This window comes from Elgaria multicarinata, chromosome 2 (genome assembly GCF_023053635.1).
Source record: "Elgaria multicarinata webbii isolate HBS135686 ecotype San Diego chromosome 2, rElgMul1.1.pri, whole genome shotgun sequence".
NCBI classification, from domain to species: Eukaryota; Metazoa; Chordata; class Lepidosauria; order Squamata; family Anguidae; genus Elgaria; species Elgaria multicarinata.
Genome location: NC_086172.1, coordinates 105,721,522 through 105,749,060, shown reverse-complemented (window position 1 = coordinate 105,749,060; position 27,539 = coordinate 105,721,522). Strand labels below are relative to the sequence as shown.

Below are 27,539 nucleotides of genomic sequence, written 5' to 3'. Positions count from 1 at the left end.
TGACCTCCCTTCTTCTCACAGTTCTCACAATACAACCCTAGGCCTTTCCCAACCCTGCTACCTAAAACCTTGAAGATGAACATGGCGTGGACAGAGAATAGGACCTTCTGTGTACACACTACAAAGCATGCAGATTAACACTATGGTATGTCCCCAGCCCATTAGTCCTAAATCCTAGTACTTCAGCTGGATTATGCTCCAAGAAGTCAGATCTTTGACATGTAAAAGCAGGTACAAAGCAGAAATGTAGAGAAATTACAGTTAAATATGGAGAGACCTGGAAAGATGTGTGATTACCCAGCAGTCAACTTTAAATGGAAGGGTATCTAAATCTAAACATATCTTACAGTATATAAGGTGACCCTATGAAAAGGAGGACAGGGCTCCTGTATCTTTAGCAGTTGTTTAGAAAAGGGAATTTCAGCCAGGTGCTGTATGCATACAAATGACACCTGCTGAAATTCCCTTATCTGTACAACTGTTAAAGATACAGGAGCCCTGTCCTCCTTTCCATATGATCACCCACACTCTATCTTATATTCATGCAAGTACTGGATATGTTCCCAGATAATAAAATAACATCTTAATAGAAAATATCACTCTGTGTGTCTCTGCCTCCCTCTTTCATTTTTTAAACAACCGGTTATTTAAATCCACCAACAGAGGGAATTAGTGAAGTTCTACTGCGTTGCCATCATACTCCATTAGGCGAGTTCTCTCACACAAAAGATTTAAGTTGTTGCATTTTAAAACCTATTATTCCATATCAAAGTTTAATTGAAGCAAAAACAGCAAACTAAATGCTTTGGGAAAAGAACAGAAAAAGAAAGTTCTTTTTTAAAAAAATCTTCATCTTGAATTTCATATTAGCCCTGCATATTTCTTATTTATGCTTGTTGAATATCCAAATTTAGCTACAACCTATATTCTTATTGTTATTCTATACCTTCCAGGCCCTCTAAAATGTAAATCCTGTGACAATTCAGGACACATTTAGCATGTTCATGATTTTAAAACATTTTCAGACATCAAATAGTGTTGAAAGATAATTTAGAAAAAATAGTTTTGCACATCTGGATATTAAATAGGAACAGACAGAAATATTTGTTTATATAAATTTACAACTGCTTATCTCCTCTCCCCAGTCATGCACGTGCTTGCTTTGTATCAGATACATTACAAAAAATAGATATATACATGATTTGCTTCGTATAATATGTGGAATGATCATAGTCGTCCGCCCCCCCCCCACCAAGAATATCTGCACCTAGAACCTGGATATACAAAAGAGTGTTGGCTAGTGGGCAGATAAAAGTGTAATAAATAAATAAATTCATGTGGATACTAACAAAATTGACTTCCCTGGATGATGGTTTAGTGTGTTTTTCCGATGAATCTCAAGTGAATGTTGAGGATAATGAAATTGCCGTTCATAATTGAATTTTTGAAGATTGTTCTCTAAATCACTGGCTCACAGTGTTAGGCCAAATTCCCGATGGATAATCACCAGACAAAAGGAAGTCTTCTCCACGTTTCTCAGCTCTACAGCCACAGGCAGAGGGAGGCTGCCCCCCCCCCACCCCGAGATATTCCAATCACCTTGAATTTTAAGCTCTTGCTTTAAAAAAGGAATAAGGTGTTTTTTTCCCCCTTTACTTGTGAAAATATAAGGAAAAGCATGGAGGCAATATTGCATTCAAGCAAAGAAGTGCGTGCCAAGGCACTAAATTGTTAGGCAGTTACTGTGATCATTTTATAAAATTAGTAGACTGCAACCAAATTAAAGAAACCTTAGTCAATTAATCACATGAAATTTAGTCAATAAATTATTGATTTATTGAATCATACATTTGTGTATAGTTAAAACAAACAAACATCTGAAACATGAAGCATACTTTAAGAGTAGAAGAAGAGCTCTGCTACATCAGAACAACAGTCTACCTAGTCTTGAACTTATTCCCACCAGTGGCCAACCAGATGCTTATAGGAAGCCCATAGGCAAAGCAAATGTGCAATGACTTTCTCCTGACAATGTTCCCCAGTAGCTGGTATTCAACAGCATATTGCCCCTAAAATTGAAGTCATATATAGCCATCATGACTAATAGTCATTGACTACCTTACCCCGTATGCATCTGTTTAAGGCCCTTTTAAAGTCATCCAGGGTGGTGGCTGTCACTATATTTAGTAGTAGTGATTTCTTTATTTTAAATGAACCACACATGTGGTGTAGTATGCTGATGACATCCAACTCTACTACTTCTTTCCACCCAATTCCAAGGAAGCGGTTTCTGTCCTAAACCGGTGTCTGTTGGCAGTAATGGATTGGACAAGGGCAAACAAATTGAAGCTTAATCCAGATAAGTCAGAGGTGCTCCTGGTCAGTCGAAAGGCAGATCAGGGAATAGGGATTCAGCTTGTGCTGGATGGGGTTACACTCCCCCTGAAGACACAGGCCCACAGCTTGGGTGTACTTCTGGATTCAGCCCTGAGCCTGGATGCTCAGGTTTCGGCAGTGGCAAGAAGTGCATTTGCACAGTTAAAATTAGTGTGCCAGCTAGAGATGTCGGACCTGGCCATGGTGACACATGCCTTAGTTACATCCCGACTGTATTACTGTAACGCACTCTACGTGGGGCTGCCTTTAAAGAGTGTTCGGAAACTGGTTCAAAGAGCTGCAGCCAGATTTTTGACCAGGGCTGGTTACAGGGAGCAGACAACTCCCCTGTTAAAACAGCTCCACTGGCTTCCAGTCTGTTTCCGGGCACAATTCAAAGTGCTGGTTATGACCTATAAAGCCCTATTTCGCTCAGGTCTATGTTATTTGAAAGACAATATTCTCCCTTATGAGCCTGCCCGTGCTTTGAGATCGTCTGGAGAAGCCCTTCTTTCAGTCCCACCATCTTCACAGGCGCGCTTGGTGGGAACATGGGAGAGGGCCTTCTCAGTGGCTGCTTCAGTGCTTTGGAACTCTCTTCCCGAGGAAGCTAGACTGGCTTCCTCCTTGATGGGCTTTTGGAAGCAGGCTAAAACTTGTTTGTTCCAGCAGGCCTTTGGAGAATAATCTGGCCCTCCATCTATGTTAATGACTTATAATTTTGTTGTGCATTTTAAACGTGTTTTTTTTTTCAATGTATGTTTTAAACTTTGTAAGGCCACCTTGAGGCCCAGTATTGGGCAAAAGGCAGGATACAAATAAATATCATCATCATCATCATCATCATCATCATCATCAAAAAAGGCATTCCATCCTGCAGGAGAGAGTGCTTTTTTAGAGAGTGCTTACCAGCTGCTGTTTTGGAATTGTATTCAACCTTGACTGTCCACTAACAGAACAGAAACCTCTAGCATTATGGTTTTCCCCTCTCCTCTGCATCCCCTCTCCCCACACTAAAATCTTTTCCAGAGGGTCTCTCAACCCTCCAGAGCAGATTTGGGAATCACACAGAAGGTTGCAAGGGGGGGAGAGCCAGGGGAAGACCCATCATACAAAGAGAAGTCTGTTCATACAACATGAGATTTAAGATGCATGCGTGTGAATGTCTCTTGTGTGTGTGTGTGTGTGTGTGTGTGTGTGTGTGTGTGTGTGTGTGTACACACAGTATCTACTGTCTAATTAAGTGTGTGTGTGGTACCTTTTTAGTCAATTAAGGCTGCAACCCTATACCCACCTACCTGGGAGTAAACCCCACTACATTCAATGGGGCTTATTTCTGAGTAGACATGGTGGATAGGAACTGGTCCCTGTTAATTCTGTGGCAATTCCATTTGTTGTTTCTTGTTAATCCACAGTATAAACATACGAAGTTATGTTCAGCAAACATTTCTAGCCCTGTTGCATTCAATGGAACTGCATTTGTACATTGCGATAATGCTTTTCTGATGGCTTGTTCACACATGCCCATTTTTTTCATGATTTCGTTGTTCAACACTTGATTGGCTGCAGCTGAATGTATGCACTTGACTCCACTGAAAAACATGGTGCTTCAAACGATGTGAGGTGTGATGATATGCAAGTTCTTATCTGTGTGTTTGACAGCAGTTAGGACTATTGCCGTAATTGAATCTGATCATTTTGCAGAGGCAATGGGGCTTTCCTGTAGACATTTAGTGGGCACATGCTTGTGGTTCTGTCCCTCCCATATCTGTCAATGCAAATCCCCTATACATTCAAAGTGCTATTCTATATTTTAGTGCAAGCAGCTGTTCATTGGACAGAAATGAACCTGGTAATTGCCTTCCAGGGCGCTGCTTATATGCACCAAAAGCCCTGGGGTGGCTGGCGTGTTTATATGCCACAGCAGCCACATTGAAGCCATCGCGGGGTTTCCCTCAAAACTCCAAAGAAAAAATGTCGGGGACTTACGTTGACTTTTTTCTCTGGAGCAAGGTGAGTACAGCATATCTGCTGTCTAGCCTCACTCCAGAGTCGCAGCAGAAGTGTTCCTGGGCGGATGGTGACCCCTGATTGGTTGTCATCCTCCCAGGCAGAGGACAAGAGGAGGGCGCAGCTCTGGAAACACCATACTTTTGCTGCGGCATCGGGATTATCCGCCCCTCCTTGACTGCCAAAACAGCAATCATGACTTTAAAATACAAATGTGAACAGTACTTAAAGGTGCCTGATTTAGCATGAACATTTTATACTCTATGGTACCCATAAGCAACATTTCTATGACTGCACTGGAAACATATTTCATCCACTTACATTCAGTGGTCATTTCCCATTCTGTGTCCATTTTATACTCATTTGCATGTAACTAACTTCATTAGTGTGCAAAATACTATCTGTATATTTGTAAATCATATTTTCACTGCAGGTGTACCTAAAATAGCTTTACTTTAAAACAGGGGTGGGAAACCTGTGGTCCTCAGCCTAATTTCAAGTTTCCCAAAGCATAGTTTCAAAAGTCTTCTGCATGGAATCAATTTAAACATCTGGCAAGAGTGAGCTGTTGCTTCCCTGGCAGCTCACTGGGCAGGAAGAAAGATGGAGAGAAGAAAGGGGAGTGTGACCCCACCCCCACCCCCACCACACATACTTTGGCTCAAGCTCTCTAAATGAAATTTCATTTTTAAATAAAATTTTATTCAGAGGGCCAGAGTCAAAAGTGTATGTGTGTATGTGTTTGGGGGAGGGGTCACCCTTTTCTCTTTCTGCCATTCCCCTTTCTCTGTCACCATCTTTCTTTCTTCCTGCCTGGGGCTGCCAGGGACAGAAAGAAAGATGGTGGAAGGCTTGGGCCCCACCTACTGCTGACATGCAGCCCCCGACAGATCACCCATGACAGAATGTGGCCCTCAACAGAAAAAGATTGCCCACCGCGACTGAACAGGATTGGACCGTGGTGGTGAGCGGGGAAATTTCTCTCGCAGTGGGAGGAATGAAGATAAAGCTGCATTATAAGTCTGATGTGGAAGTTGGGGAATGGTTTTGATGACAATGTTCTGGTTTTTATTTTAGGGAAATATTTAAATTAATGTTTCTCTGTTTATTGAAAACAAAACCCTATTGTTTATAAGTTAATTTAAAATGTGCCATTTCATTTTCATTGCTATTTATTCTATCTGAAAATATGGACCATTATCCAGAAAACAATGCACGTAATTCTATGAACGCAGCAGGGCTTAGTGCATTCTTTGCCCTCTGCTCTCATATGCAAGCTTATAATTGAGTGCTACCTCTTGTATTATATTTTAAAGACAGGAATGTACTCTAGCAAATCACGCAAAAAGGAGGCCAGGCTTTGTGCAGTGGGGAAGATCATTCACTTTCAGAGCTTCTCTACACCCGGGTTTTATCCTGTATCTTTACCGGGACTTCTGCTTCTAGATTCTTTTTGGGATTAAGATCAGCTCCTTTACACGTGCTTTACACATGCTTTTTTTTCAGGGATTTCTGTTCTCTGTATGTACTATATATTATTTTTTACAGCCACTAGATGGTTTTGAGGTATAGCAGAATTGCACAATCACATGCAGCTGTTGTCATACTAAGAAAAAAAAGTCAGACATTCTTTAAAAAAAAGGATAAAGGGTAGAAAGCACGGGAGATTGACAACATCATGTAAAGCACACACAAATGCCCATGAGTGACTAATCAGAATGGCATGATAAAAACCTCACATAAAGATCCCTTCAATCATCAGTTTCCTGCATTCATGCAGTTATCACTTAGGTAGAAGTCCTCCTGTTTGTATAAACATATCTTCATCATCTTACTCTTCAACTAATAGTTCCACGAGTGACATGCAGCATAATCACAAAACCATATAATTCCAGAATGTACAAATCTTATTTTCATCGGCTCTCTTGTAAGTAATTTCTCATTTTAAAATAATAGAAGGCAAATTAATGGCAATAAAATTACCAAAGTGTGTGGTTAATTAAGAGTAAATGGCAAAAGCCTAAGGCAATTCACTATGCCTGCAATGCCTAGAGAACATCTATTTGCTTTATAAGGTTTCTAATGTTTCTCTTAATCAGAAGATTACATTTCTTTTAAATAATTAACACAAATGTGTAGCCTATAAAGTTACTCAGTTTGGAGCAGCTGCAATAAATAATGGAGTTAATTTTGCTAAATCTAATGTGGAGCAATATTATGATGACTATTTGTATATATTAATTATCTTGGCCATGTACATTTTCAGAATTTCACCTACTGCTGTATTGCAGGTTTTATTCTTTTAGTTTTTGGTTAAAAGAAAAAAATCCTAATGGCTTTTTGGCTAAACTGCATTCATTCACTCAGACCTGAATCATTATTTGAAGAAAGTCTACAAGCAAACATAGTTAAGGGTGTAATGAGCAGATTCTATGGACTGGTTCAGACACACATGGAGGGAGGGGGTGTGTGGGTAGGGGAACCACAGAGAGGGGAGGGTAACAGACATGGGGTGTGTGGGGGGGGTGTTAATCCAGGCAATTAATCACCACAAACTGGTGATATGTGCTGTTACAACTTGAGGGTTGTAACCATATTTGTGGATAGTTTTTCACACATCAACAAGTGGGCAGACTATGGCTATACATTTATCATTTTTATCCAATGTTAGACCATGTGACCGAAGACATTTTTAGGTTGTAGTAGTATCAAATCCTTTTGGGATGGATCAGATCAAGGATATAAGAATGTAAGAACATCAGAAGAGCCCAGCTATATCAGAACAAAGGATTGTTTAGGCTTTATTGTAGAGTTCATTTCAGACTGAATAGAAATCCATGAGATATCAGACAAAAGCTCTAAATCCATTCCTGATGGCTATTCCTGTCCATTTTTCCTAACTAAAGACACATTGGAAGACAGTGCAATCTTATATAACTTTACTCAAAAGTAAGTCTCATTGATGTCAATGAAGCTTACTCCCAGTTAAGTAGGTATAGGATTAAACCTTAATGGCTTTAATCCTTCCAGGGCTTTTATCCCTTCCCTATGTATGGGTTTTCTTTTGTTTGCAACCATAGACTTTTATGGCTGTTTCTTATTGTTTTCCAGTCTAGTATTATCTTTCCAGTATTCATTTCAACAGTGGGTAGGATGTAGTGAAAGATGCAAGCAAAATGGATCCAAGAGAAAATATTTTTAATGTAATCTCTCTAGTTTGCAGAGGAATATGAGGGAATTAAAGAGCTGGTTGCCCAGAAATCCAATGAAGCTTGACAAAGAAGCACTTCCTGACCTGGAAGAGACAGATTGCTACACTGCACCCTTCAGCCGAGCACGGATACATCAGTAAGTGGTGCATTGTTTAATTGGACCTCAAATATATTCAGAAGTCACCCACATTAATATTTCATTTTTTTCCCAGTAGGTGATATAACAACAATAATCATTAACAGATGGCTAATGTCAAAACTGAATAGAAATTACATATGCTCTAAAAATTATGTCATCTAGAAATGTATTCTATATTCAAAAATATCTTCTAGTGAAAGACCTTCAGTTACTTAGGATCAGAAGTTAGTTTCACACACTAGATTTGACTTTCTTTCTCAGAAAGAATACTGCAGTACTCTAGGAACAATAAAATGTTTGAAAGGTTTTCAATACCTGACCACTATAAAATCCTAGAGACCAAGACCATGGGTGGTGAAAATGTATTTCCCCCCGCATAAAGCAGAATCACATATATGTTCTTCATTAAAACCATGTGTTTTCCATTTGTGAATGCTCACCTTTGTGAATTGTATGACTATTGGTACAGACCCATTCAATTGGAATTTAGTAGAAGTCATTGCAATACCTCATCATTCTTAGCATACAGAAAGTGATGGACACTAAATTCAGTTGGGCCATTGTCTCAAAAGAACTATCTCAAGCATTACTTAAATTGTATGGATTGTGGAAAATCAAAGGGTGATATCCAAACTAGGGTCCTTCCACTAATGGACAGCCTCAGTCAGTGAGATGGGGAGGGGGGAATTTGGTGATTTCTACTAGGGGTGTGCACGGACCCCCCGCTCTGCCCCGCGGGCCGATCCAAAAATTTCGGATCGGCCCGCTCCGCTCCACCCATACTCCGCTCCTCTTCGCCGCAGAGCTCCAGCTCCGAATCGGAGCTCCGCAGTGAAGTGGAGTGGTGCCAGGTAAGGCCGGGAGAGGAGGGCGGGGGGGATTACCAGGCCCTGCCACCGTCGCCGCCCGTGCGGCGACGGCGGCAGAGCCCAGTAAGGGACCAAGGGGGAGGGGGGCCTTACCTGCCTCCATCCGCGGTCCGTCGACTTCTTCAATCTCCACCTTTCCGGCGGAGCTCCGGATCGAGGCGAAGGATCCGCCTTCACCTCGATCCTCTTTGCCACGCTCCGCCGGCCCTCCAATCCTCTTCACCTCCGCCTTAAGGGGAGGTGAAGCACCCCGCTCCGCTTCTAATTCGCCGGTCCGATTAGAAGCGGAGCACATCCCTAATTTCTACACCTCCCTGCTGCCGCTATGCACTTATCTGGCAGTTCAGCTAGGATTTGAAGTGGAGCACAACGGGAAGTCGGAATCATTGAAAATATCCTATCTCAGTTTCATTTATGGATGCCTTCTGGCCAGAGATTTTAGGCAAAAGGTTAGGGATGGGCAAACTCCCCCACATCCTGTTCACTCTCTGCTCACTGGACTTCTGTGGGTTGCCCCACCCTGGCATGCATGTGGGACAAGCCGCCAAACAGTTCTTGGGCACATAGCAAGAGCTTGCAACTTTTTTTTTTTATCTACAAGCCATGATTTGCACAAAAATGCAGCTGGGAATATTTATGGACATCTGGATTTTTGCAAAATTTTAGCCATAAATAGCACAATTTCCATAAAATGGCAGACATAAAGGACCATCAGGATTTGCACAAATTTTCAAAAATCAGGGAGCTGTGAAGCTTGCTCAGCTCAGAACATGGTGTCCAGTGGGCCATGCTGGCAAAAACTCACTGTACTCTACCCCCAATCGGGATTCCTCCAACATTCCTACTCACAGAAAAGTAAACATTTGAAATGAGGCTCTCCGTTACAGTAAGATCTAGGCCACATAAATACGAAACATATCATACTTTTAAAAATTGTAGGTTGTCCCAATTGTTCCCATTGCAAATGGGAACAACTAAACAAACCATGGACCTTCTGTCCATGGTTTGTTTAGTGTTATGTGCAAACCAAGTTCTCTGGGTTATTTCTTCCCCAACAAGCCAGAGAAAGTTCTCATGGTTTTGTGGGTTGTCATTATGTGTAGACCAGCCCAATCTATAACCAGTCTTTCATCTGGATGCCCTAATAAATGAGCCAGAAAACCATAAATTATATGACAGATCAAAATCCAAATTACACTACAAAAGTACATGTGATAGAATTTCATGGGCTCTTGCCCTACAACAACAGAATCTATACTGAAAATGAATTTAAATTTTTTTAAAAACACCCATATGTAGAGCATTAAATTATGCAAGTATAAATGTTCTAAGAGCTTGAGTATTCTGAGAGAAATCAAATAAGTACCTTTATTAAGTAGAATTCTATGAGTCATGTGGGAAGAAATTCTATTAGTCAGAAAATTTGTAGTGGTTGCTTTAAGTTATGTACATGTTTGCTTTAAAGTTGCAGCTTGATCAGAAGGTTCCAATGCAAAGCTCTATAGTTAAAAATGGACCACATGAAGTGACCCACAAAAGTCTAATTTTTTTATGGTCAAATATATTGAGCTGATATTTTTGGATTATTCCTCTGCCCTTGGTTTCAAATTGATTTGTTGCTGCAAAGTTTCTGTTGTCTGTTTTATAGAGATTTGTGATTTTTCTAACATGCTGTATTAGTTTTATGTTGTTTTGTTTTTTATAGGAATTGTTTGTTTGTTTGTTTTAATCCCTGTGAGCCACGGAGAGAACTTCTCTTATAGGGCAGCATATGAAGAGTGTTCTAAAAGCGTCAGCGCTTATGTTTAAAGTATGAAACACTATTTCAATTCGCTGTGAAAAATATTGCATGCTGGTACTTGGATAGCTGCTTTGAAAATAATTGACACCAACTATCTCTGTAACAGTTTCACAATAAACAACAAAGACAGTTTCTTCAGCAACTCCACAAGAAGCAGGATAGTACACCATATGCTACAGAGGACGAAGTATGAAGATGGAAAATCAAAAATGGGTACAGTTTCATAAACAATTATTTGGGGTGTTAGACTGCTTCCTGCTCGCAGCTCACATTCTGCCAGTCTCTCTCTCTCTCTCTCTCTCTCCACACACATACATACATACAGTAAATAATGTAATGGGCTGCATAATTGTATTGTATGTGTGTGGGCACGGTGGAGATTCCCTGGCAGATGAACTGCCCCATCCAAAGGGTGGGTGGGTTTTAGGGTTTTATTCTTTTTTTTCCTTTTTTTTGGTTCTCTCCACCACTTATCATTGACTCCAATAGGACTTGTGTAATTGCTGGCAGTTTGCTTGTATAGAGTGCACACAAGATGACACACAGAAATGGATTTAAGGGCCACATTTATTTAAATTCTGCAAGGGGTGGAGGCCTCAGGGGGCATCCTTTCTTGGCCATAAACTGGCCTTCATTGTATCAGGCGAGACATTCATAGCCTGAGAGGTGGGGCCTGTAATCCACCACCACTCAGGCTTCCCCTTATTGGGGTAGGTAGGCCTTCTGGGGAGGTCCAAATATGCCCCCCTCCCAAGCAGTACACTTTGGTTCAGTATTGAGGCTTTGCCTGAAGTAGATGCATACCCCTAATCACAAAGTTTCTTGCTGTTCTCCTTCACATCTGATCATTAGCAAATGATATGTTAATTAGCTAATATGGTAACATTAAACAGTTAACAGCTTGTTGAAGTTTAATGTGAATTTAAAAGCTCTGGATAAGAGAATGCTACGTATGGTAATAACCAACAGAGGCAGCTTGCTTACTGGAGCAGAAAACAACGGGTTTGTTACAATCCTAAATGCAAGAAAACTCTAGAAACTAAAGTCCTAAGTTTCTTGGGAAGAAGGCAACCTGATTCCATAACTTGGACTCTTTTGGCTTCAATGCCATGTATTCCTTCTTTTCGGAATGTTTAGAGTAAATACTTTAGGGACATAGAAGTTATTCTATTAGTATCTGTGCAGAGTAATTTAACATCATTTCCAAGTGTGTCTTCTTTTCTGCTTAGGCATTAACAGGTTGCTCAACAATGGAACATATGAAGCTGCATTTCCACCCCATGAGGTAGTTTAAGAAGTAATGCTTTTAAGTATGGCATGTTCACTTTATGTTTGCTTTAACCTCCTGAAGTGCATTTATAAAATTAAAATTCCAGGTCAGGTACTCCTATTTCTCTATTTTGTAAGTTTTGTCTGAGTGCCCCGTTTCATTTCTTTATCGTGCAGTTTTTCAACACGTTAGATGTTTTATACATTGCGTGGCGTGCAGCCCCGTCTAATGCATATTCACTCAAAAGTAAGTTACAATGGACTCCTGGTCAGCCTTGTGCCTGGCTTTACTGGGTGCCTGTCGCATGGGAGCATGACAAGCACCCAGGAACCTGCAAAGGCTGACCCGCCTTGGGGGGGAGGGAACCATGCTTCAGCTTCAGTACCAAAGTCAGGCGGCCAAGTCCCAAAGCCCCCCAAGATGAATCAGGGCTACTCAGAGGCTCCAAAACAGCCTCCAGGGCGAGTCAGGAGAGCTGTGCACAGCCCTATTTCTGACCCATATATTTATTGTTGACCTATTGGGATAAAAAAGAGATGTCATGGATTCAGTTAAGTATACCTAGTTATGGTTGTGTATTTTACAGAGAGAGAGACTAAAAAAGTTTTATAACTGCTGTGTAGTGGGAGCAATAATGCAGTTTCACTGAAATCAGCTTGTTGCTGAACAGAATTCTGTCTTAATAAAGAATACATGTAGGTGGAATTTGGGCAACATCCACCAATATAGTGGAGGCAAGCCTTGCCAAGGACATATCACTTTTGGATTAGCAGGATGCTGACATCATCTGCCACCCCATCTCAGAATTCCTTTGATTCCCTCTGAGCTTAGCCACAATCTTCACAGTAACAATAATATATAGCTCCATGTTGTAATGCAAAGTATTTTGGGGTAGCTTGGTCTTGAATGGCCAATTAAGACCCATCAGCTTTATAAAAGATCTGCTCCTAGCGGAGTTGAAAACTGCTAGAACTAGTTTATTGCTGTGGATCAGCACAGCTGCCTGCATTTTTGGACTCTCCTTGGAGGTGTGGCTATAGGGACTGTTGTGATCAGTGCCTGCTCATCAGAATTCACCACTGCACCACTGAAGCTGACGTTTACGCTCCTCCAATTACTCCTCAATGCACCAGTGTGCAGAAAAGCAAGATCTGGATGAGGAACCTGGATACCACATGCCCCACAAGCCATGCAGGTATCACCAGCACTGCAATGCTAGTTGACCTGCAGATGTGGGAGGAGATGGTTGTGTCCATACAGCAGATCTAGTACAAATGGGACAACCATTCATTCCCTTAAGGCTCCAGATGTGCCTGAACTGTAAGATAACCTGCAGCACTTGCATTGGTATGAAATCAAAAGTTTAATGTACAAATTGCTTCTCTGTTGGCACATAAAATTTATTTATTCATTTATGACCGATCTGTATTGTTCAATAGCTGAAGCTCTCTGGACAGTTCATAACAGTTAAAACCACAGCAAATAATATAAAAGTTTAAAACTACAGCATAAAACCAGAATAAAAAAAGACTCCATCTTGTGTGAAAAGAAGTGTTTTCCACATGCATAAAGCCACCCTTGGATTCCACCCAATGAGCCCACATGGTTCAACCCAATGGCCTTGGAGATAATATAACATGTTAATACAAAATGATATGTTTGTATTAGACAGAATAGGTTTGTATTAGACAGAAAGAGCTTTTTTGACAAGAGACATATAGCCCAATCCTAGCTGGATTGACTCCCTAATAACTGCGCATAGTAGTGCAGCATTAGGTTTGAACCCATTCCTTTCTTGGACTCATAGGGTAGCGTTAAGGAAGTTGCCGCCTCAGGTTGCTACTTGTCACATGGGAATTATTGTGAAGATGAATTAGAAAATTGCTAGAATGTAGATAAATGAACTATACAAGTTCATGTTAAGAATTAACAGAACCTCCCAACTGGAAAGTGCTTGACACATACAGTCAAGACAAAGTACTTGTGGGTGGATCTTTCTCATTTTTCTCCCAAAGGATGTTTTTCAACCATTCTGTGGAGAGATTTATAACTACATCATTTTTAACAATAAGCTCAAGCATGCATTTTTCAGCATTGTGCAGTAAAACTTGGGCCAACTGTTCTTTGCTGTAGAATTATTAATGTCCTTTTTTATATTTTTAATCAGATGACATTTTCTTAAGAGCCCAATTTCCCCCCTCTTTTTGCAAGCACCATAACATTTTGTTTTCTTTGTATAATCCAGGGAAGTCACAAGAGCAGGCATCCCATCAAAACGCATGGAGCTCAGAATCATCGACATCTGTTATATGAACGCTGGGCACGATGGGGGATGTGGTACAAATACCAGCCTCTGGATTTGATTAGGTACTCAGATAATGAAACAGAACTTGGGTCATTTCTGTGAAATGTAGGTGGTGTCACTGAGATCCCAATGAGTATTCAGATACAATCATTCTTCACAGAGACTCCTAATGTTTTAAGTGTGGTGGTATATTATTTGCTTTCTAATCTTTGCATTATTGCGTCGGACAATATATATATATATGCTGTGCTCAAATTGTGTTCAGCATAATAATCATTTGTACTGTACCTGCAAATAAATACAATACTTTTTCTAGCACCTTTTGGAGAGTCACCTCAATTTTTCCCCAAGTCACGGTAGCCACATGGGCCATAAGAAGGTAGCCACATGGGCCATAAGAAAAATTCCTAAATCAAAATAAGATCAACTTTTTGTTTACATTCTAGCCCAGGCTTCCCCAACCTGGTGCCTTCCAGATGCTTAGATTACAATGCCCTTTCTCTTGTACCATAGTCCATGCTGGGTGTGGCTGATGGGAATTGGAATCTAAAATATCTGGGGAACATAAGAACTTAAGAAGAGCAATGCTGGATCAGACCAAGGGCTGATCTAGTCCGGCATTCTGTTCTCACAGTGGCCAACCAGCTGTCAACCAGGAACTCACAAGCAGGACATGGGTGCAACAGCACCCTCCCACCCATGTTCCTCAGCAACTTGTGCATATAGGCTCACTGCCTCTGATACTGGAGGTAGCACATAGCCATAGAAGGAGTAACCATTGCCAGCCTTCTCTTCCAGGAATTTATCCAATCCCCCTTTAAAGTCATCCAAATAGGTGGCTATCACTACATCTTGAGGGAGAGAATTTCATAGTTTAACTATGTACAGTGTGAAGGAGTATTCCCTTTCAGATCAGGGGAATCTGATCTAGCCTAATAAAGAACTTGAAAACTTGCACACAATGGCCAGTGTACTGGTGGGATCCACCAACAATGCATAAGGAAGCTGGTATTTCCTAAAGTAGCCAGAATTGAGTTGAAATACTCATTTCAAGAACAGAACAGGAACCTGGCCCATTGTGGAAATGATCATTTTGGCTCATTTCTGGGGTTGCACTAGGAAGTATTAGGACACCAGCGGTAGGTTCTGCTGACGCAATACAATTATCACAGGTGTTGGGATGGCATGGGATACTGTCCAATTTTTTTAAAAAATATTTTGGTTGGCCTAATAGAAGTATAAATCAATAAATAAGTAAATTGTTGTAATATGGATTTTGGAATTTGGGGGGGGGGCACTATTAATGTTCTCCATATCGTAAAGCACTTTTAAGGATTTCCCCCAAATTTAACCAAACTTTGCAGAACAACAATCAATGAACTAGCAGTACATTTTGTATTGCCAGACCGGCAGTGTCCAAGCTGGCTGGGGCATGCTGGGAGTTGTAGTCCAATACATCTGCACCAGGTTGAGGAAGGCTATTCTAAACAAAGACTCACCCAGCCTTAAAACCAACTGACTGCCGCTTATGGTGAATGTTCTGCTGCTGACATCTAAGTAAATTATGCCTCTCTTTTTAAATGCAGGCGATATTTTGGAGAGAAAATTGGCCTTTATTTCGCTTGGTTGGGATGGTATACCGGGATGCTCATCCCTGCTGCACTTGTTGGATTATTTGTTTTCCTTTATGGATTATTTACCATGGATTCTAGCCAAGTAAGGTAAGAGGTGTAATAATGCCCCAATTTAGAAAACCATAACATAGTGCATCTGCTGCTGAGAGTCAGCAGCTGTCAAACCTAGCAAAAGTAAATGTTGAGATGGACCTTAAAATTTTCAGCATGAGATGGAAGCAAATTGGCTAAAGGAGATCCATCTCCCCTTCATGCTTGAACACCTTCTGGATGAATAACAAGGGTGGCTTTTGCCTGCTGGGACTAAGCATTTTAGTGGGGGGACACAATTGTTTGATCCTTTTTAGCCCAATTTTAACACACACACACACACACACACACACACACACACAGACACATATATATATATTAGGGTGCAATCCTGGGAAGAAAAGTATGAATTGAATTTGGCCAGCACAGATTGATGAGAATTACCAAAATGTCCACATTTCTTCAAAATTGCTACAGAAAGAACTGAGATTAACAACAAAATTGTCTGAGAAAGTGCACTGACAAATTTGTGCATCCCTAGACAGTCCTTTTGATTTTGTTCCCTCCCCACATATTGATGTAAAGTTTTGTTTAAGGAGAAGTGGCTTGTGCCAGAATCACCTTTAGTTAAGATGAGTAATAAAGAAAAAGTTTCTGCCATTATAAGCCTTAAAATTCAAATGCTTATTAAAATGACACCCCTTGAGCCAATAACTTGAACCTTTATAGAAAAAAATAACAATTCTTAGCAATTGTAGAAGAGAAGTATCTTTTCTTTTTAGAGATCTTTCTCCCAGATGCATCTTTAACTGGTTTATTGCACTTAATAAATCACTTTGTTGCACTTAGTTACTATTAACTGGTTTATTGTCCTTAATAAGTCGCTTCTGAAATACTGCAATAAAGGCTCTATCAGGCTTCTGGCATTTTCATAAAAGTTCACTAATGCAAGAATCTGTCTAGCCTAGTAACTTCTGAATATCAGAAAAGAAGCTGATTTGGCTGTTCCATTTAACACTGACGTTTCCCTATTCTGACCCATGTTGAGGTGGAGACACAGGACTGCTGCCAAAAAAGGCATCCGACTATTGAGTTCTTACCCAGTTTTGTAACATCATCACATTGTCCTCACCTCTTTCAGCAGCATCCAATGATAAAGAGGTTGAGCACACTTTGATGACATTATGATATCTACTTGTGATACTATACATCACAGAGAAAGTTCAAACAATCAACACACGGGTGCCATTTTTGATGGCAGCCCTGTGTCTTAAATAGGGTGTATTTCCATTAAATTAGCCCTAGTCTTAAAACTGCTGGCTTTATTCAGGTTATATGGTTAGGTCCTCCCCACTTCCCCAAGTGAGGCAAACTTTTTGTAATATTTGGGTTTCTTTACTTGAGGTTGAGCTTCAGTGAACACAGTCAGTTTTAACAATCCAAGAGCAAGTCCACGGCTTTCACACCAGATCTCCATAAAGAAGCATGCCTGAATCCAGAGATGCTGTTAGCTTACAGAGCTCAAAATGCAGCTCAGCTCTCTCTATCATCTTCTCCCTCAAATTGCTGTGTCTTTCTCCCTGTACACCAGCCTCCCCACCACCACATGGTGCCCTCCATGAGCTTTCAACTACAGCTCCCATCATCTTCAGCCAGCACAGCCACTAGTGATGATAGAAGTTGTAGTCCAAACATCTGAAGGGCATTTGGTTGGGTAAGTTTTCTGTATCCACATAGAAACATAGGTTATGTCACCCTTAGCTGGGAGTGGGGGAAGCAAGAAATGCCCCCAATCAAAGCAGAACAGTCTAGGACAGTCCTTACAGTGCCTACTGGACATTTGGCCAGCAGTCATCCCAACAAAGCAGAAGATATAGCCAGACTTGGCCAGCAGGTTTGACCAATTTCAAGCACTTCTTCTTGGCCCATTAAGCCTTTCCTGTCCAAACCCCACAACTGGGATCCAGCATGTGATAGCCCTTTTCCCATTGATTAGATGGCAAGCCCATAGCAATATTATGGACAGAAATCTCATCCTAGTAAGATCTGTGTACAATTCAAGGATCATCTTCATAACATCTGTAAAAGCCGCTAAATAATTAGAAGAATGATGCCACAAATAGGTGGCTATGATTCCAAATGTATCAGTTGAATTTGTATTCTCCAGCTATCACACTGCACAGCTTCAAGGTCCGTTGATGGCACTGCTTTAACCCTCATCAACCCTAACGTCAAAGGATACAATGATCATCCCTGATGTTCATTATGCAACAAGACACCATGTCAATTTGACAAAGTAGATTTCCCTGCAGACCAAACTATTAATTTAATGCAGTCAATACAAAGCCAACTGATGATAAAATTCCTAGATTCTGAAGCTACTAACGCTCATAAATGGAAAACAAACAGACTGTATGGGTTATACTTCCATGTATTTGCCCACAAAACATAGTATTTGCTAGCATATGTGCACAGCTGAATTTGAACCACACCTCACCAGAGTTTAGCTTATCAGAAAACTATTTTAACAATAATGGGTCAGCCTTGAGGCATATGAAGTAATGATAAAGGGTTGGATCCAGATTCATGCTGGATCAACAGCACAGGCAGAAGTGGATTTCCCCATTTCCTCCTTACTATGGTAGCCCCTCCAGTGCCCTGAAAATGCTACACATAAAGTCATGAGAATGTAGGAAGCTGCCTTCTACTGGGTCAGAGCATCAGTCCATGTAGCCCAGTGTAGTCGCCATTGGCCTGGTTCAGACAACATGCTAAACTATGCTGCTTAACCACAACAGCATGGTTTAGTGTGTTGTCTGAACCAGGCCATTGACTGGTAGCGGTTCTCCAGGATTTCAGGCAGGATTTTTTCTAACCAAACCTGGAGATGCAGGGGATCAAACTGGGGGCCTTCTTCATGCAAAGCAGATGCTCTACCCACTGAGCTAGGGTCTGGCCAAAGTCAGGAAATAGTCCGGAATGGGGTGAGTTCTGCGGGGGAGGGAAGCTCTGTGGGAAGATCTCTCCCAATTGGGTGGAGGGATCTTTTGCAAACTCAGCCCTTCCTCTTGCATTAGGCAGATCCTTGATCCAACCCAGATTATGACTCTGAGCATATACGAAATGCAGCTTCATCTGCGCTGGATAGACACAAGAAGCCCTCATTAGGTGACACATTTTCATTTTCAAGCAGACGTGACTACCAGGCAGGCAGAAGACATAACTACCAGCATCACTCTACTTTACAGATAACATCTTGGACTGCTGACTCTGCTTCATTCTGGCAGCACATTGGAGCCAGCTATTCTCAGTGATTAATGCTGGTTGTGTTCAAAAAATGTACAATTTGTCCAGTAGTGCAATTTCTTCCTTACAGTTATGTAACAGTTTGTGACTTAGGTAAAGTGAGTCTTCCCTCTAGTGGTTTGTGATGCATTTGACTTTCCATAAAAATAATTGTGATTCAACTGCAATTAAGAGTCGCAACCATGCATGATTGCAGCGAAGTCCAGATTTTAACTTTCTGTATTCTAAGGTTGTAGGTGATGACCTCAGATTTCAGTCTTAGCCCAATATATTACTAGATTAATCTCTAAGGGCCAGTGAGATTGCCAGTGAGATCGTACCAGCCAAGGAGAAGGCAAGATCATCACCGGGGAGGGGGGAGAGGACGTGTTGCCGGAATTCCAGGAACACGTCCTCCAGTCCCCCCAGGCTGATTCAAGCCTTGTCCTTGGCCGGCACAATCACACCAGACAAGAAGAAGGCCAGATCGGCGCTGGGGGCAGGGGCTGTAGGACGCGTTCCCAGAAGTCCGGGAATGTAGCCTCCTGGCCTTTTCCCCAGGAAATTAGAGCCCAGCCCCGGTTGCCTCGGAGATCCCCATTTTTCCAGAGGTCTCCAGGGTTTTCCGGTCGTCTGGTCACCCTAAGCCTGAGATTAGGACATATTGATTCCCACACTTTTCACATGCAGTTCCAGGGAAGGGTTGTGTAAAGAGGCCCTAGTTTATCCCAAGCTCTGGTGTCTGTGTCTTTATTCCATGCTTCCTTATCCACTCACAATGCCTACATTTGGAAAAGTGTGCATGAAAAGAAAGACATACAATTTTTCATGCAGACCTTAAAAATCAAATTCACAAACTGATACCGAAATGGGATGCAACAAATACAATGTAAGAAAAACTAGGAACTCAGAACATTGCACTTGACAGAAGTAGGGTCTACACTACTGCTTTATAATGGTACTGAAGTGCATTAACAACTGTTGGGGCCCAGGACACATTCCCTCTACCATTTTCAAACCACTTTCATAGTGTTATATCCTGCTTGGTGTAGATCTGGCCTGATTTGTCCTTTCCTAGTTTAGATCTCCATGCACGGAAAAACCTGTTGTCCACTTCACATGACATATTTTTAGTGAGCACCTTTTAAACCTATTGCTTTTGGAAAATGTAATGTTTGAAGCAAAGGCAAAAGCTATTTTAGCTCCCAGACTTTGTAGCCATAGCATGGGAATTGCAAATACCTAGCTGGTGCATCTGTTCCTCCCTCCTAGAATGACATGTTAAAAGCAGAGTCAAAGATCCAGCTCTGTAGCTGCAGGGAGCTAACTTCCTCCCTCCTAGCAGAATGAAGGGGCAGTAAAGCCCATAGGTTGGATGGATGGTGGGGAGTTCTGAAATCTGTCCTAAATGCTCTTGGCTTGGGACAGGGGGCGCTCTCCAGAGGCAGGGTGGCTCCTGTAGTAAGCTGCAGTTTGGTATGGCAATGGTAGGGAACTTCTAGCAGCGCTGGGACCTGCTGTTCGCCGACCCATAAGGGTAACTTTCACTATAGTTAGACAAGTCAGGCTTGAGCTGTGGCACACAAGAGACAATGGCTGGGTAAAGTCAGATATGAAAGAGAGGGAGAGAGAGAGATCCTCATCCTACAACTGGTCCCAGCTGACAGATGTAATTGTAAGTAACCATAAAATTGTGGATAATTTAAGCCCAACTTCAACATAAACTTCTTTCTTGCCATCTTGCAAACACACTCTTGTTTCTGCCATCATCCAGGGGTACAAGGGCACCGGAACAGTTTTTCATATTGTTCTCATGTGATGTGTAAATCGCTTTGGAGACCATTTGATTGAAAGTCTAGATAGAAATCTTCCAAATGAATGAAGAAATAAATGCAGTTATTGAAATGATTTGTACACCTTCATACCTCCTATGGCAGCTTTCTGGTGCCTAGCTAGCCCAGGTAGTCAGGGAATCCAAACCTTGGAATACTGAGCTATACTGAAATGTTATATCAACTTTCTTTTCTCAGGATGGAGGGTTTCAATGAGAAATATTTGCTGAGAACAAAAAATTACTATTATTGAAATCATCATTACATTTCGATGTTGCATATTGTGCCTGCAGTGAACTAAATTTAGATCCTGTTCCCAATGGAAAGTGTAAACATGTTGCCACCAAGATCACAAGCCATGTGGCCTCTGCCTGCTACAATCATGAATGTCATGAACATTACATCAGTTTTGAATCACTGTTTGTTTTCTTGGCTTTCTGCTGCAGCAAAGAAATCTGCGAGGCAAATGAAACCATCATGTGCCCAATGTGTGAGAAGAATTGCACGCTGCAAAAACTTAATGAAAGCTGCATCTATGCAAAGGTAACTTGTTTTCTGTGCTGGGTGCACTTTGCTTCACAAATGTAAAGGCCAAACTACTCTGGTTGTTATTTCAGTAAAAGGCTCTTCTAGCTCATGATGGCATCTGGTGAACTTTTCAGTAACAAACAAAACAAATGGCCTTCAGCTTTCATATCCATCCTTTCACAAGGAACAGTGTTGGCTTCCACTGACAACAAAGCTAAAGAATACAATGAAGGTTGCCTGCTAATAGCTCTGTCTTTTGCCAGACCATAGGTGGTGCTGGGATGGGCAAATGCCAGTCCTAAAAATAGTCTTCCTTCGTATCTTCCCACTCTTCAAGAGAATATTTCTGGCCTGGAGAGAGAGAGAGAGATTGAAGCAGGAAATGTCTGCTCAGAGGAGTGCGCATTCACATTAGACATTCAGAAATCATCTCTAGGCTTTTCAAGTGTACAATTCAAATATACCAAGGGCGTTGCTAGACCTACCGGGTGTTCCGTCGTTGAGGAGCGGTGAAAGCGGCTTTTCCCGTTCAGCCGTGACGCCTCATGATCCACACCTGCCTTCGATTTGTGGCGGAAGTTTGCGCCGGTTGTGCTGCTGCCGCCGCGAGCACGGTTGCGCAGCCACACCGGCCTGATTGCCGCGGCTTTTTTTTTCGCTCGCTGCACGGTTTGCGCACGTCCGAAAGACCGCAAACTTGCGCAGCCGTCAGCGATGCCGCCGCCGGCCCTGGCGGCGGCAGCGGCGGCAGTGCCAGTGCCAGCTGAAGTGCTGCTGGTGCTGTTGAGGGTCAACATTGATGCGCTCACTTCCTGATGGGGGTCGTGGCGGGTGTCATATGACCCGAGGTCAATCGTCTGCATGGCCACTCTGTGCCTACATCTCCCATCATGCCTCTGAGGTGTCGGCGGCGATGATCGCCTCTGTGCCCTCTGCCCCATCCCAAGGAGCCAACCCACATCTGGCCGTAGCCATGGCAGCAGCCCACAAACAGCTCTGCCCTCTGCCAGCCTGGTACCCACACTAACAGGCAGCGTACAGCACCGCCATTATGCGGCCACGGTAGCTGCCCACCGCAAGGAGTCACCAGCCACTTTTCCGGTCCTCCGGTCCTGCGCAAACTGTCACTGGGGAAATAAAAAAAAACCACTAGAACAGGCGCACATCCCCCACCCATCCCCCACACACCCCAGCAGCACACTAGCCACTTTTCCGTTCCTCCGTTCCTGCGCAAACTGTCACTGGGGGAATAATAAAAAAAAGACGCTCCGCCGCGCTGCCCCAGCTGGCGGACTGCGCGCAAATGGCGGAGGCGGCTTGACCGAAGCCGCTGACCACTCCCCCTTAGCACGCCTTTTCCTGCCCAGTGCGGACCGCAGTGACCTCACATCCTCCCACACGTACTCCAAATTACCGCGGGACGGCAGGAAAAGGCGCCCTAAAACTCACTTTTTTAAAGTCGGGAGAAAGAGGCTTCACCGCAGGATAACGGCGGATCCTCGTGAACGTCATCTGGAAGCCTCGACGTGACTGCGGAAGGTAACGCGCGCTAGAGCCTCGTCTAGTAACGCCCCAAAAGCCCAATTTATTGTTGCTAACTAAATCTCCACACAATTGGAACCAATGGCAGGGGAATTCCACAAACAACAACTGTGTGGATGGAGTAGGGGAAGCAAATCTAACCCCTTCACACACACACACACACACACACACACACACACACACACACCTCTTGGCCTAGCCAGCATAATCAGGCAAATCTTTCAAAGTGGCAGAGAGGATTTTCACACTCCGCACAATCCCTTATATGTGTGTGTGTGTATATATATATATATACATAATAGCACTCCTATTAAAAAATGAGTTTTGTTAAAATTGCTAAGAGGGCTGATAGCTTGGTGGTTTCCTGGCTTTGGTGCAGTTCCCCCCCCCCCCGGGTTGTAAGGCCCAAATGCCTCTCCTAAGGCTTAGATTCTGATTGCAAGAATTTTAAGCAAAAATATACCTTTTTTTTCCCCTGGCCCTGTCCCCTTTTGCCTTTGGCCCTGCCCACTATTGGAATGTCATTCCTCCAAAACTGAATTTGGCCCATGGGCTGAAAGAGGCTCGATACCCCTGCCTTAGTGCCTATGCTGATACCCATGAAGGAAGATCCAGACACAAGATGCTAACATGAATGCAGCCGTAATTGTATTCATTTATGTATACAGGGCCCAAGCATCATTTGGGGGAGCCTGGTGGTACTAGGGATATCAATGAGATTTCATCAGCTTGGCCTCCTGGACTCTGTTTTGTCTTTAGCCAGCTGGCCTGACTCAGAATGCAACAAGTTGGGCCAGCTGGTGGAATTTCTGTATTTATTTGTTTGTTTGTGTAAAAAAAATAATGTGCAAATTATGTCCACAAATCGTGCCTGTAAATCCAAGAACTTCAGTGGTTCCCCCACACTCACCTTAAAATTGTAATTTACACAAGATCTCCAATGTGTCTGTAGACACCCTTTGCACAAATTGTGCAAACTACAGGCACTATTTGTGCAAAGGATGCCTATAGGCAACAGCTTGGGGATCTTGGGTAAATGACAATTTTAAGGTGAGTGTGGGTGGAGGACCAGTGGATTTCCCCATGACCACCATCCTTACCTGGTACAACCTTGCAACATGCACCCCTGTTACACCTACACTATGATTCAATCTCATACATAGGATCTCAAGGATCAAGAAAGTAAAGGTTTTATTTTAGAATTGTATTTCCTCTATATCTGAAATTACATCATTACCCACATTACCATGACCCGAACACCCCTCTGTTTCATTAGATTTGTTTAATATAACATCCAGTCTGAAGAAAGGTCCTATAAAGCTTGCTGACAATTTTGTAATATTTTGGTTTGTCCTAATGAATGTATATCTGGTCAGTGTTTTGATTTTTTTTTCTAATGAGCTAATGCAACTGATAAATACTTTATAAATAAGCCAATTCACTTTACGTCTTTATTTTCTGTTCCTTTCCATGGAAAAATCATGAATTATCCCACCCCTGAAAGTCAATTTCTCTTGCAAGCTCACACTTGATAGACACAGCAGCTAGGTGGCGTAACTTGTCTTACTAGTACACTTACAGGTTTTGATCCGTGCTAGCTTGCTGAAACTACTTTCAGCTTTTATTTATTTATTTATTTATTATTGATTTATTTCATTTTTATACCGCCCAATAGCCGAAGCTCTCTGGGCAGTTCACAAAAATTAAAACCATCATAAAACAACCAAGAGGTTAAAAACACAAATACAAAATACAATATAAAAAGCACAACCAGGATAAAACCACGCAGCAAAATTGATATAAGGTTAAAATACAGAATTAAAACAGTATAATTTAAATTTAAGTTAAAATTAAGTGTTAAAATACTGAGTGAATAAAAAGGTCTTCAGCTGGCGAGGAAAAGAGTACAGTGTAGGCACCAGGCGGACCTCTCTGGGGAGCTCATTCCACAACCAGGGTGCCACAGCGGAGAAAGCCCTCCTCCTAGTAGCCACCTGCCTCACTTCCTTTGGCAGGGGCTCACGGAGAAGGGCCCCTGTAGATGATCTTAAGGTCCGGGCAGGTACATATGGGAGGAGGCGTTCCTTCAAATAACCTGGCCCCAAACCATTTAGGGCTTTAAATGTCAATACCAGCACTTTGAATTGGGCCCGGACCTGGACTGGCAGCCAATGAAGTTGTAAAAGGACTGGCGTAATGTGATCTCGCCAGCCAGTCCCTGTTAGTAAACGGGCTGCCCTGTTTTGTACCAGCTGAAGCTTTGCCACAGTCGCTAGCAGTGTGCACAAATTCTGTAGGACTATGCACCCTTCATTGCACCACTGGGTTAGTGAACTGACTGGTGGTAGAACTGTGATAAACAGGCCCATCTTCTGGTCCCCGCCATCAAGAACAATGCAGGTAATAGGGACTGGGGAAGCAGAGTAAGTATCCTGAGGCTTCAATATGAGAGTGAAGGGGCATAGTAGTGTGGGTCAAACTCTCACACTTAGTAATTTGAGGTCAGAGAAGCAAGGAACAGAGCCCACATGAGGCTATGCCTGCCTTGCCCACCCAAGGCTGACAGTCGGTGGTGATTTGAAGATCTCTCAACAGATCACAGGATATGTAATAGTGAGTAGTTGGAAGAAGTTATTCCTCTAGTTCTTGGACTTTGAGCAAGGGAGGAGCTTGCCAATGAATTGGGGTGAGCAGTGAATTAACCTCCACAGCCTCTGGCCAGTGGGCTGCCCATACTGTAGGAAATGTAATCAAAATCAAATGTGCTTATTCCATTGTAGATGCTTTAATATAGCTAATAAAGTTGTAGCCCTTGTTTAAACCCAGTGCAGTTGCATCACCTATATATTCCTGAGTCTGGGGCCATAGCTAGACCTAAGGTTTATCTCTGGATCATCCAGGGGTCAAACCTGTTCATCTAGGTGACACACAGGGGATCCAGTGCTCAGGCAGGGGCGAACCCTGGATGATCCCAGGATAAACCTTAGGTCTAGCTGTGGCCTGGGTGTGTTAGTTATGTATCAAATCAGTGATTTGGCATTGTTTAATTAAAATCATACTGACATAAAAGTTATTTAATCATTTAATAATTTCCATAATTTACATGACCATCTTTATTTCCTTCTAAGGTTACACACTTATTTGATAATGGAGGGACTGTCTTCTTTGCCATTTTTATGGCCATATGGGGTAAGTAGGTTTTTTTCCACCTGTTACTATATATAAAAATGGAATATATATTTTAAAACTACTTTTACTTATTTATTTATTTATTTATTTATTTATTTATTTATTGCATTTCTATACCTCCCAATAGCCAAAGCTCTCTGGGTGGTTTATCATGCTTGCTGAAGACATACAGCTGCATACATGTCTGAAACCTACTTTTCTGTGTTCAGGGAGTAAGTCCTTCGGAACACGAGTGACTAGGTAAATTACTCTTGCACTAGAGGAACCTCTTCCCTCTGCTAACCCTGCCTTTGATCTGCTGAAGGACAGGCTGTTGTCAGCCTGTGAAGGACGGCAAAATAAAACCTCTGAAAAAGCATATAAATTGATCATGTATTAAAAGGCTTCAGAAGGATTACTCTCTGTGCGCATATGTCAAGTGCAATTGTTCCAGTGCTGAAAGGGAGATTGATCTCTAAAGCTGTCACTGAGATTAAAAGGAATCTTCACTACAGAGAGAGTGACATTTTTAAAAACGCGGCTGAGATAGCTTTGAGTGGTAGTGCCACAAAAAAGAAAAGACTGCACAAATGAAATTACACAGATTTTTCACATCAGATTTATGAGATTTGCAACCTTCCCTACAGGTCCTTGGAGAATGGGGGAGAATCTCTACCCCGGTGCCCCGTGCCTCTTCTCCAGCATGCACTCCTCTCTGTTAATTCTTTTTCTTCCCTCATCTTCTCTCCCATCTCTGCTTTTTTTTTTGTCTCATGTTGCTGCTCACCACTCCTGCACATCTGGCTGTCTCTCTCATGTTGTGTCTCTCCTGCCAACTCCTTCTCCCTATCCTTTGTGCATAGTATAAAGAAAGTAGGGTGACCATATGAAAAGGCGGACAGGGCTCCTGTATCTTTAACAGTTGTATTGAAAAGAGAATTTCAGCAAGTGTCATTTGTATATATGGGGAACCTGGGGAAATTTCCTCTTCATCACAACAGTTAAAGCTGCAGGTGCCCTGCCCTCTTTTAAATCTGGTCACTCTAGTATAGCTCCTGCACCTTTAACTGTTGTGATGAAGATTGAATTTCATCAGGTTCTCCATATATATGCTGAAATTCTCATTTCTATGCAACTGTTAAAGATACAGGAGCCCTGTCCGCCTTTTCATATGGTCACCCTAAAAGAAAGCATAGCCACTGCCCTGGTCACCCAACTAAAGCTTTAGACAGAAGGAAGGGTAGGTCAATAAAACACATAGAATCATAGAATAGCAGAGTTGGAAGGGGCCTACAAGGCCATCGAGTCCAACCCCCTGCTCAATGCAGGAATCCACCCTAAAGCATCCCTGACAGATGGTTGTCCAGCTGCCTCTTGAATGCCTCTAGTGTGGGAGAGCCCACAACCTCCCTAGGTAGCTGATTCCACCGTCGCACTGCTCTAACAGTCAGGAAGTTTTTCCTGATGTCCAGCCGGAATCTGGCTTCCTTTAACTTGAGCCCGTTATTCCGTGTCCTGCACTCTGGGAGAATCGAGAA

General features: G+C 42.3%; 1 protein-coding gene across 1 annotated transcript in view; it reads left to right on the top strand.

Annotated features, from left to right (window-relative positions):
* The window catches only part of ANO3 (anoctamin 3), a 211,067-nt gene that overhangs the window by 133,266 nt on the left and 50,262 nt on the right, over positions 1-27,539 (top strand). Inside the window, exons 8-14 of the mRNA XM_063117344.1 lie at positions 7,603-7,734; positions 10,514-10,620; positions 11,637-11,692; positions 13,923-14,044; positions 15,569-15,703; positions 21,210-21,306; positions 25,962-26,022. Of these exons, the coding sequence (XP_062973414.1) occupies positions 7,603-7,734; positions 10,514-10,620; positions 11,637-11,692; positions 13,923-14,044; positions 15,569-15,703; positions 21,210-21,306; positions 25,962-26,022 (710 nt within the window). The remainder of the gene's footprint in view (positions 1-7,602; positions 7,735-10,513; positions 10,621-11,636; positions 11,693-13,922; positions 14,045-15,568; positions 15,704-21,209; positions 21,307-25,961; positions 26,023-27,539) is intronic.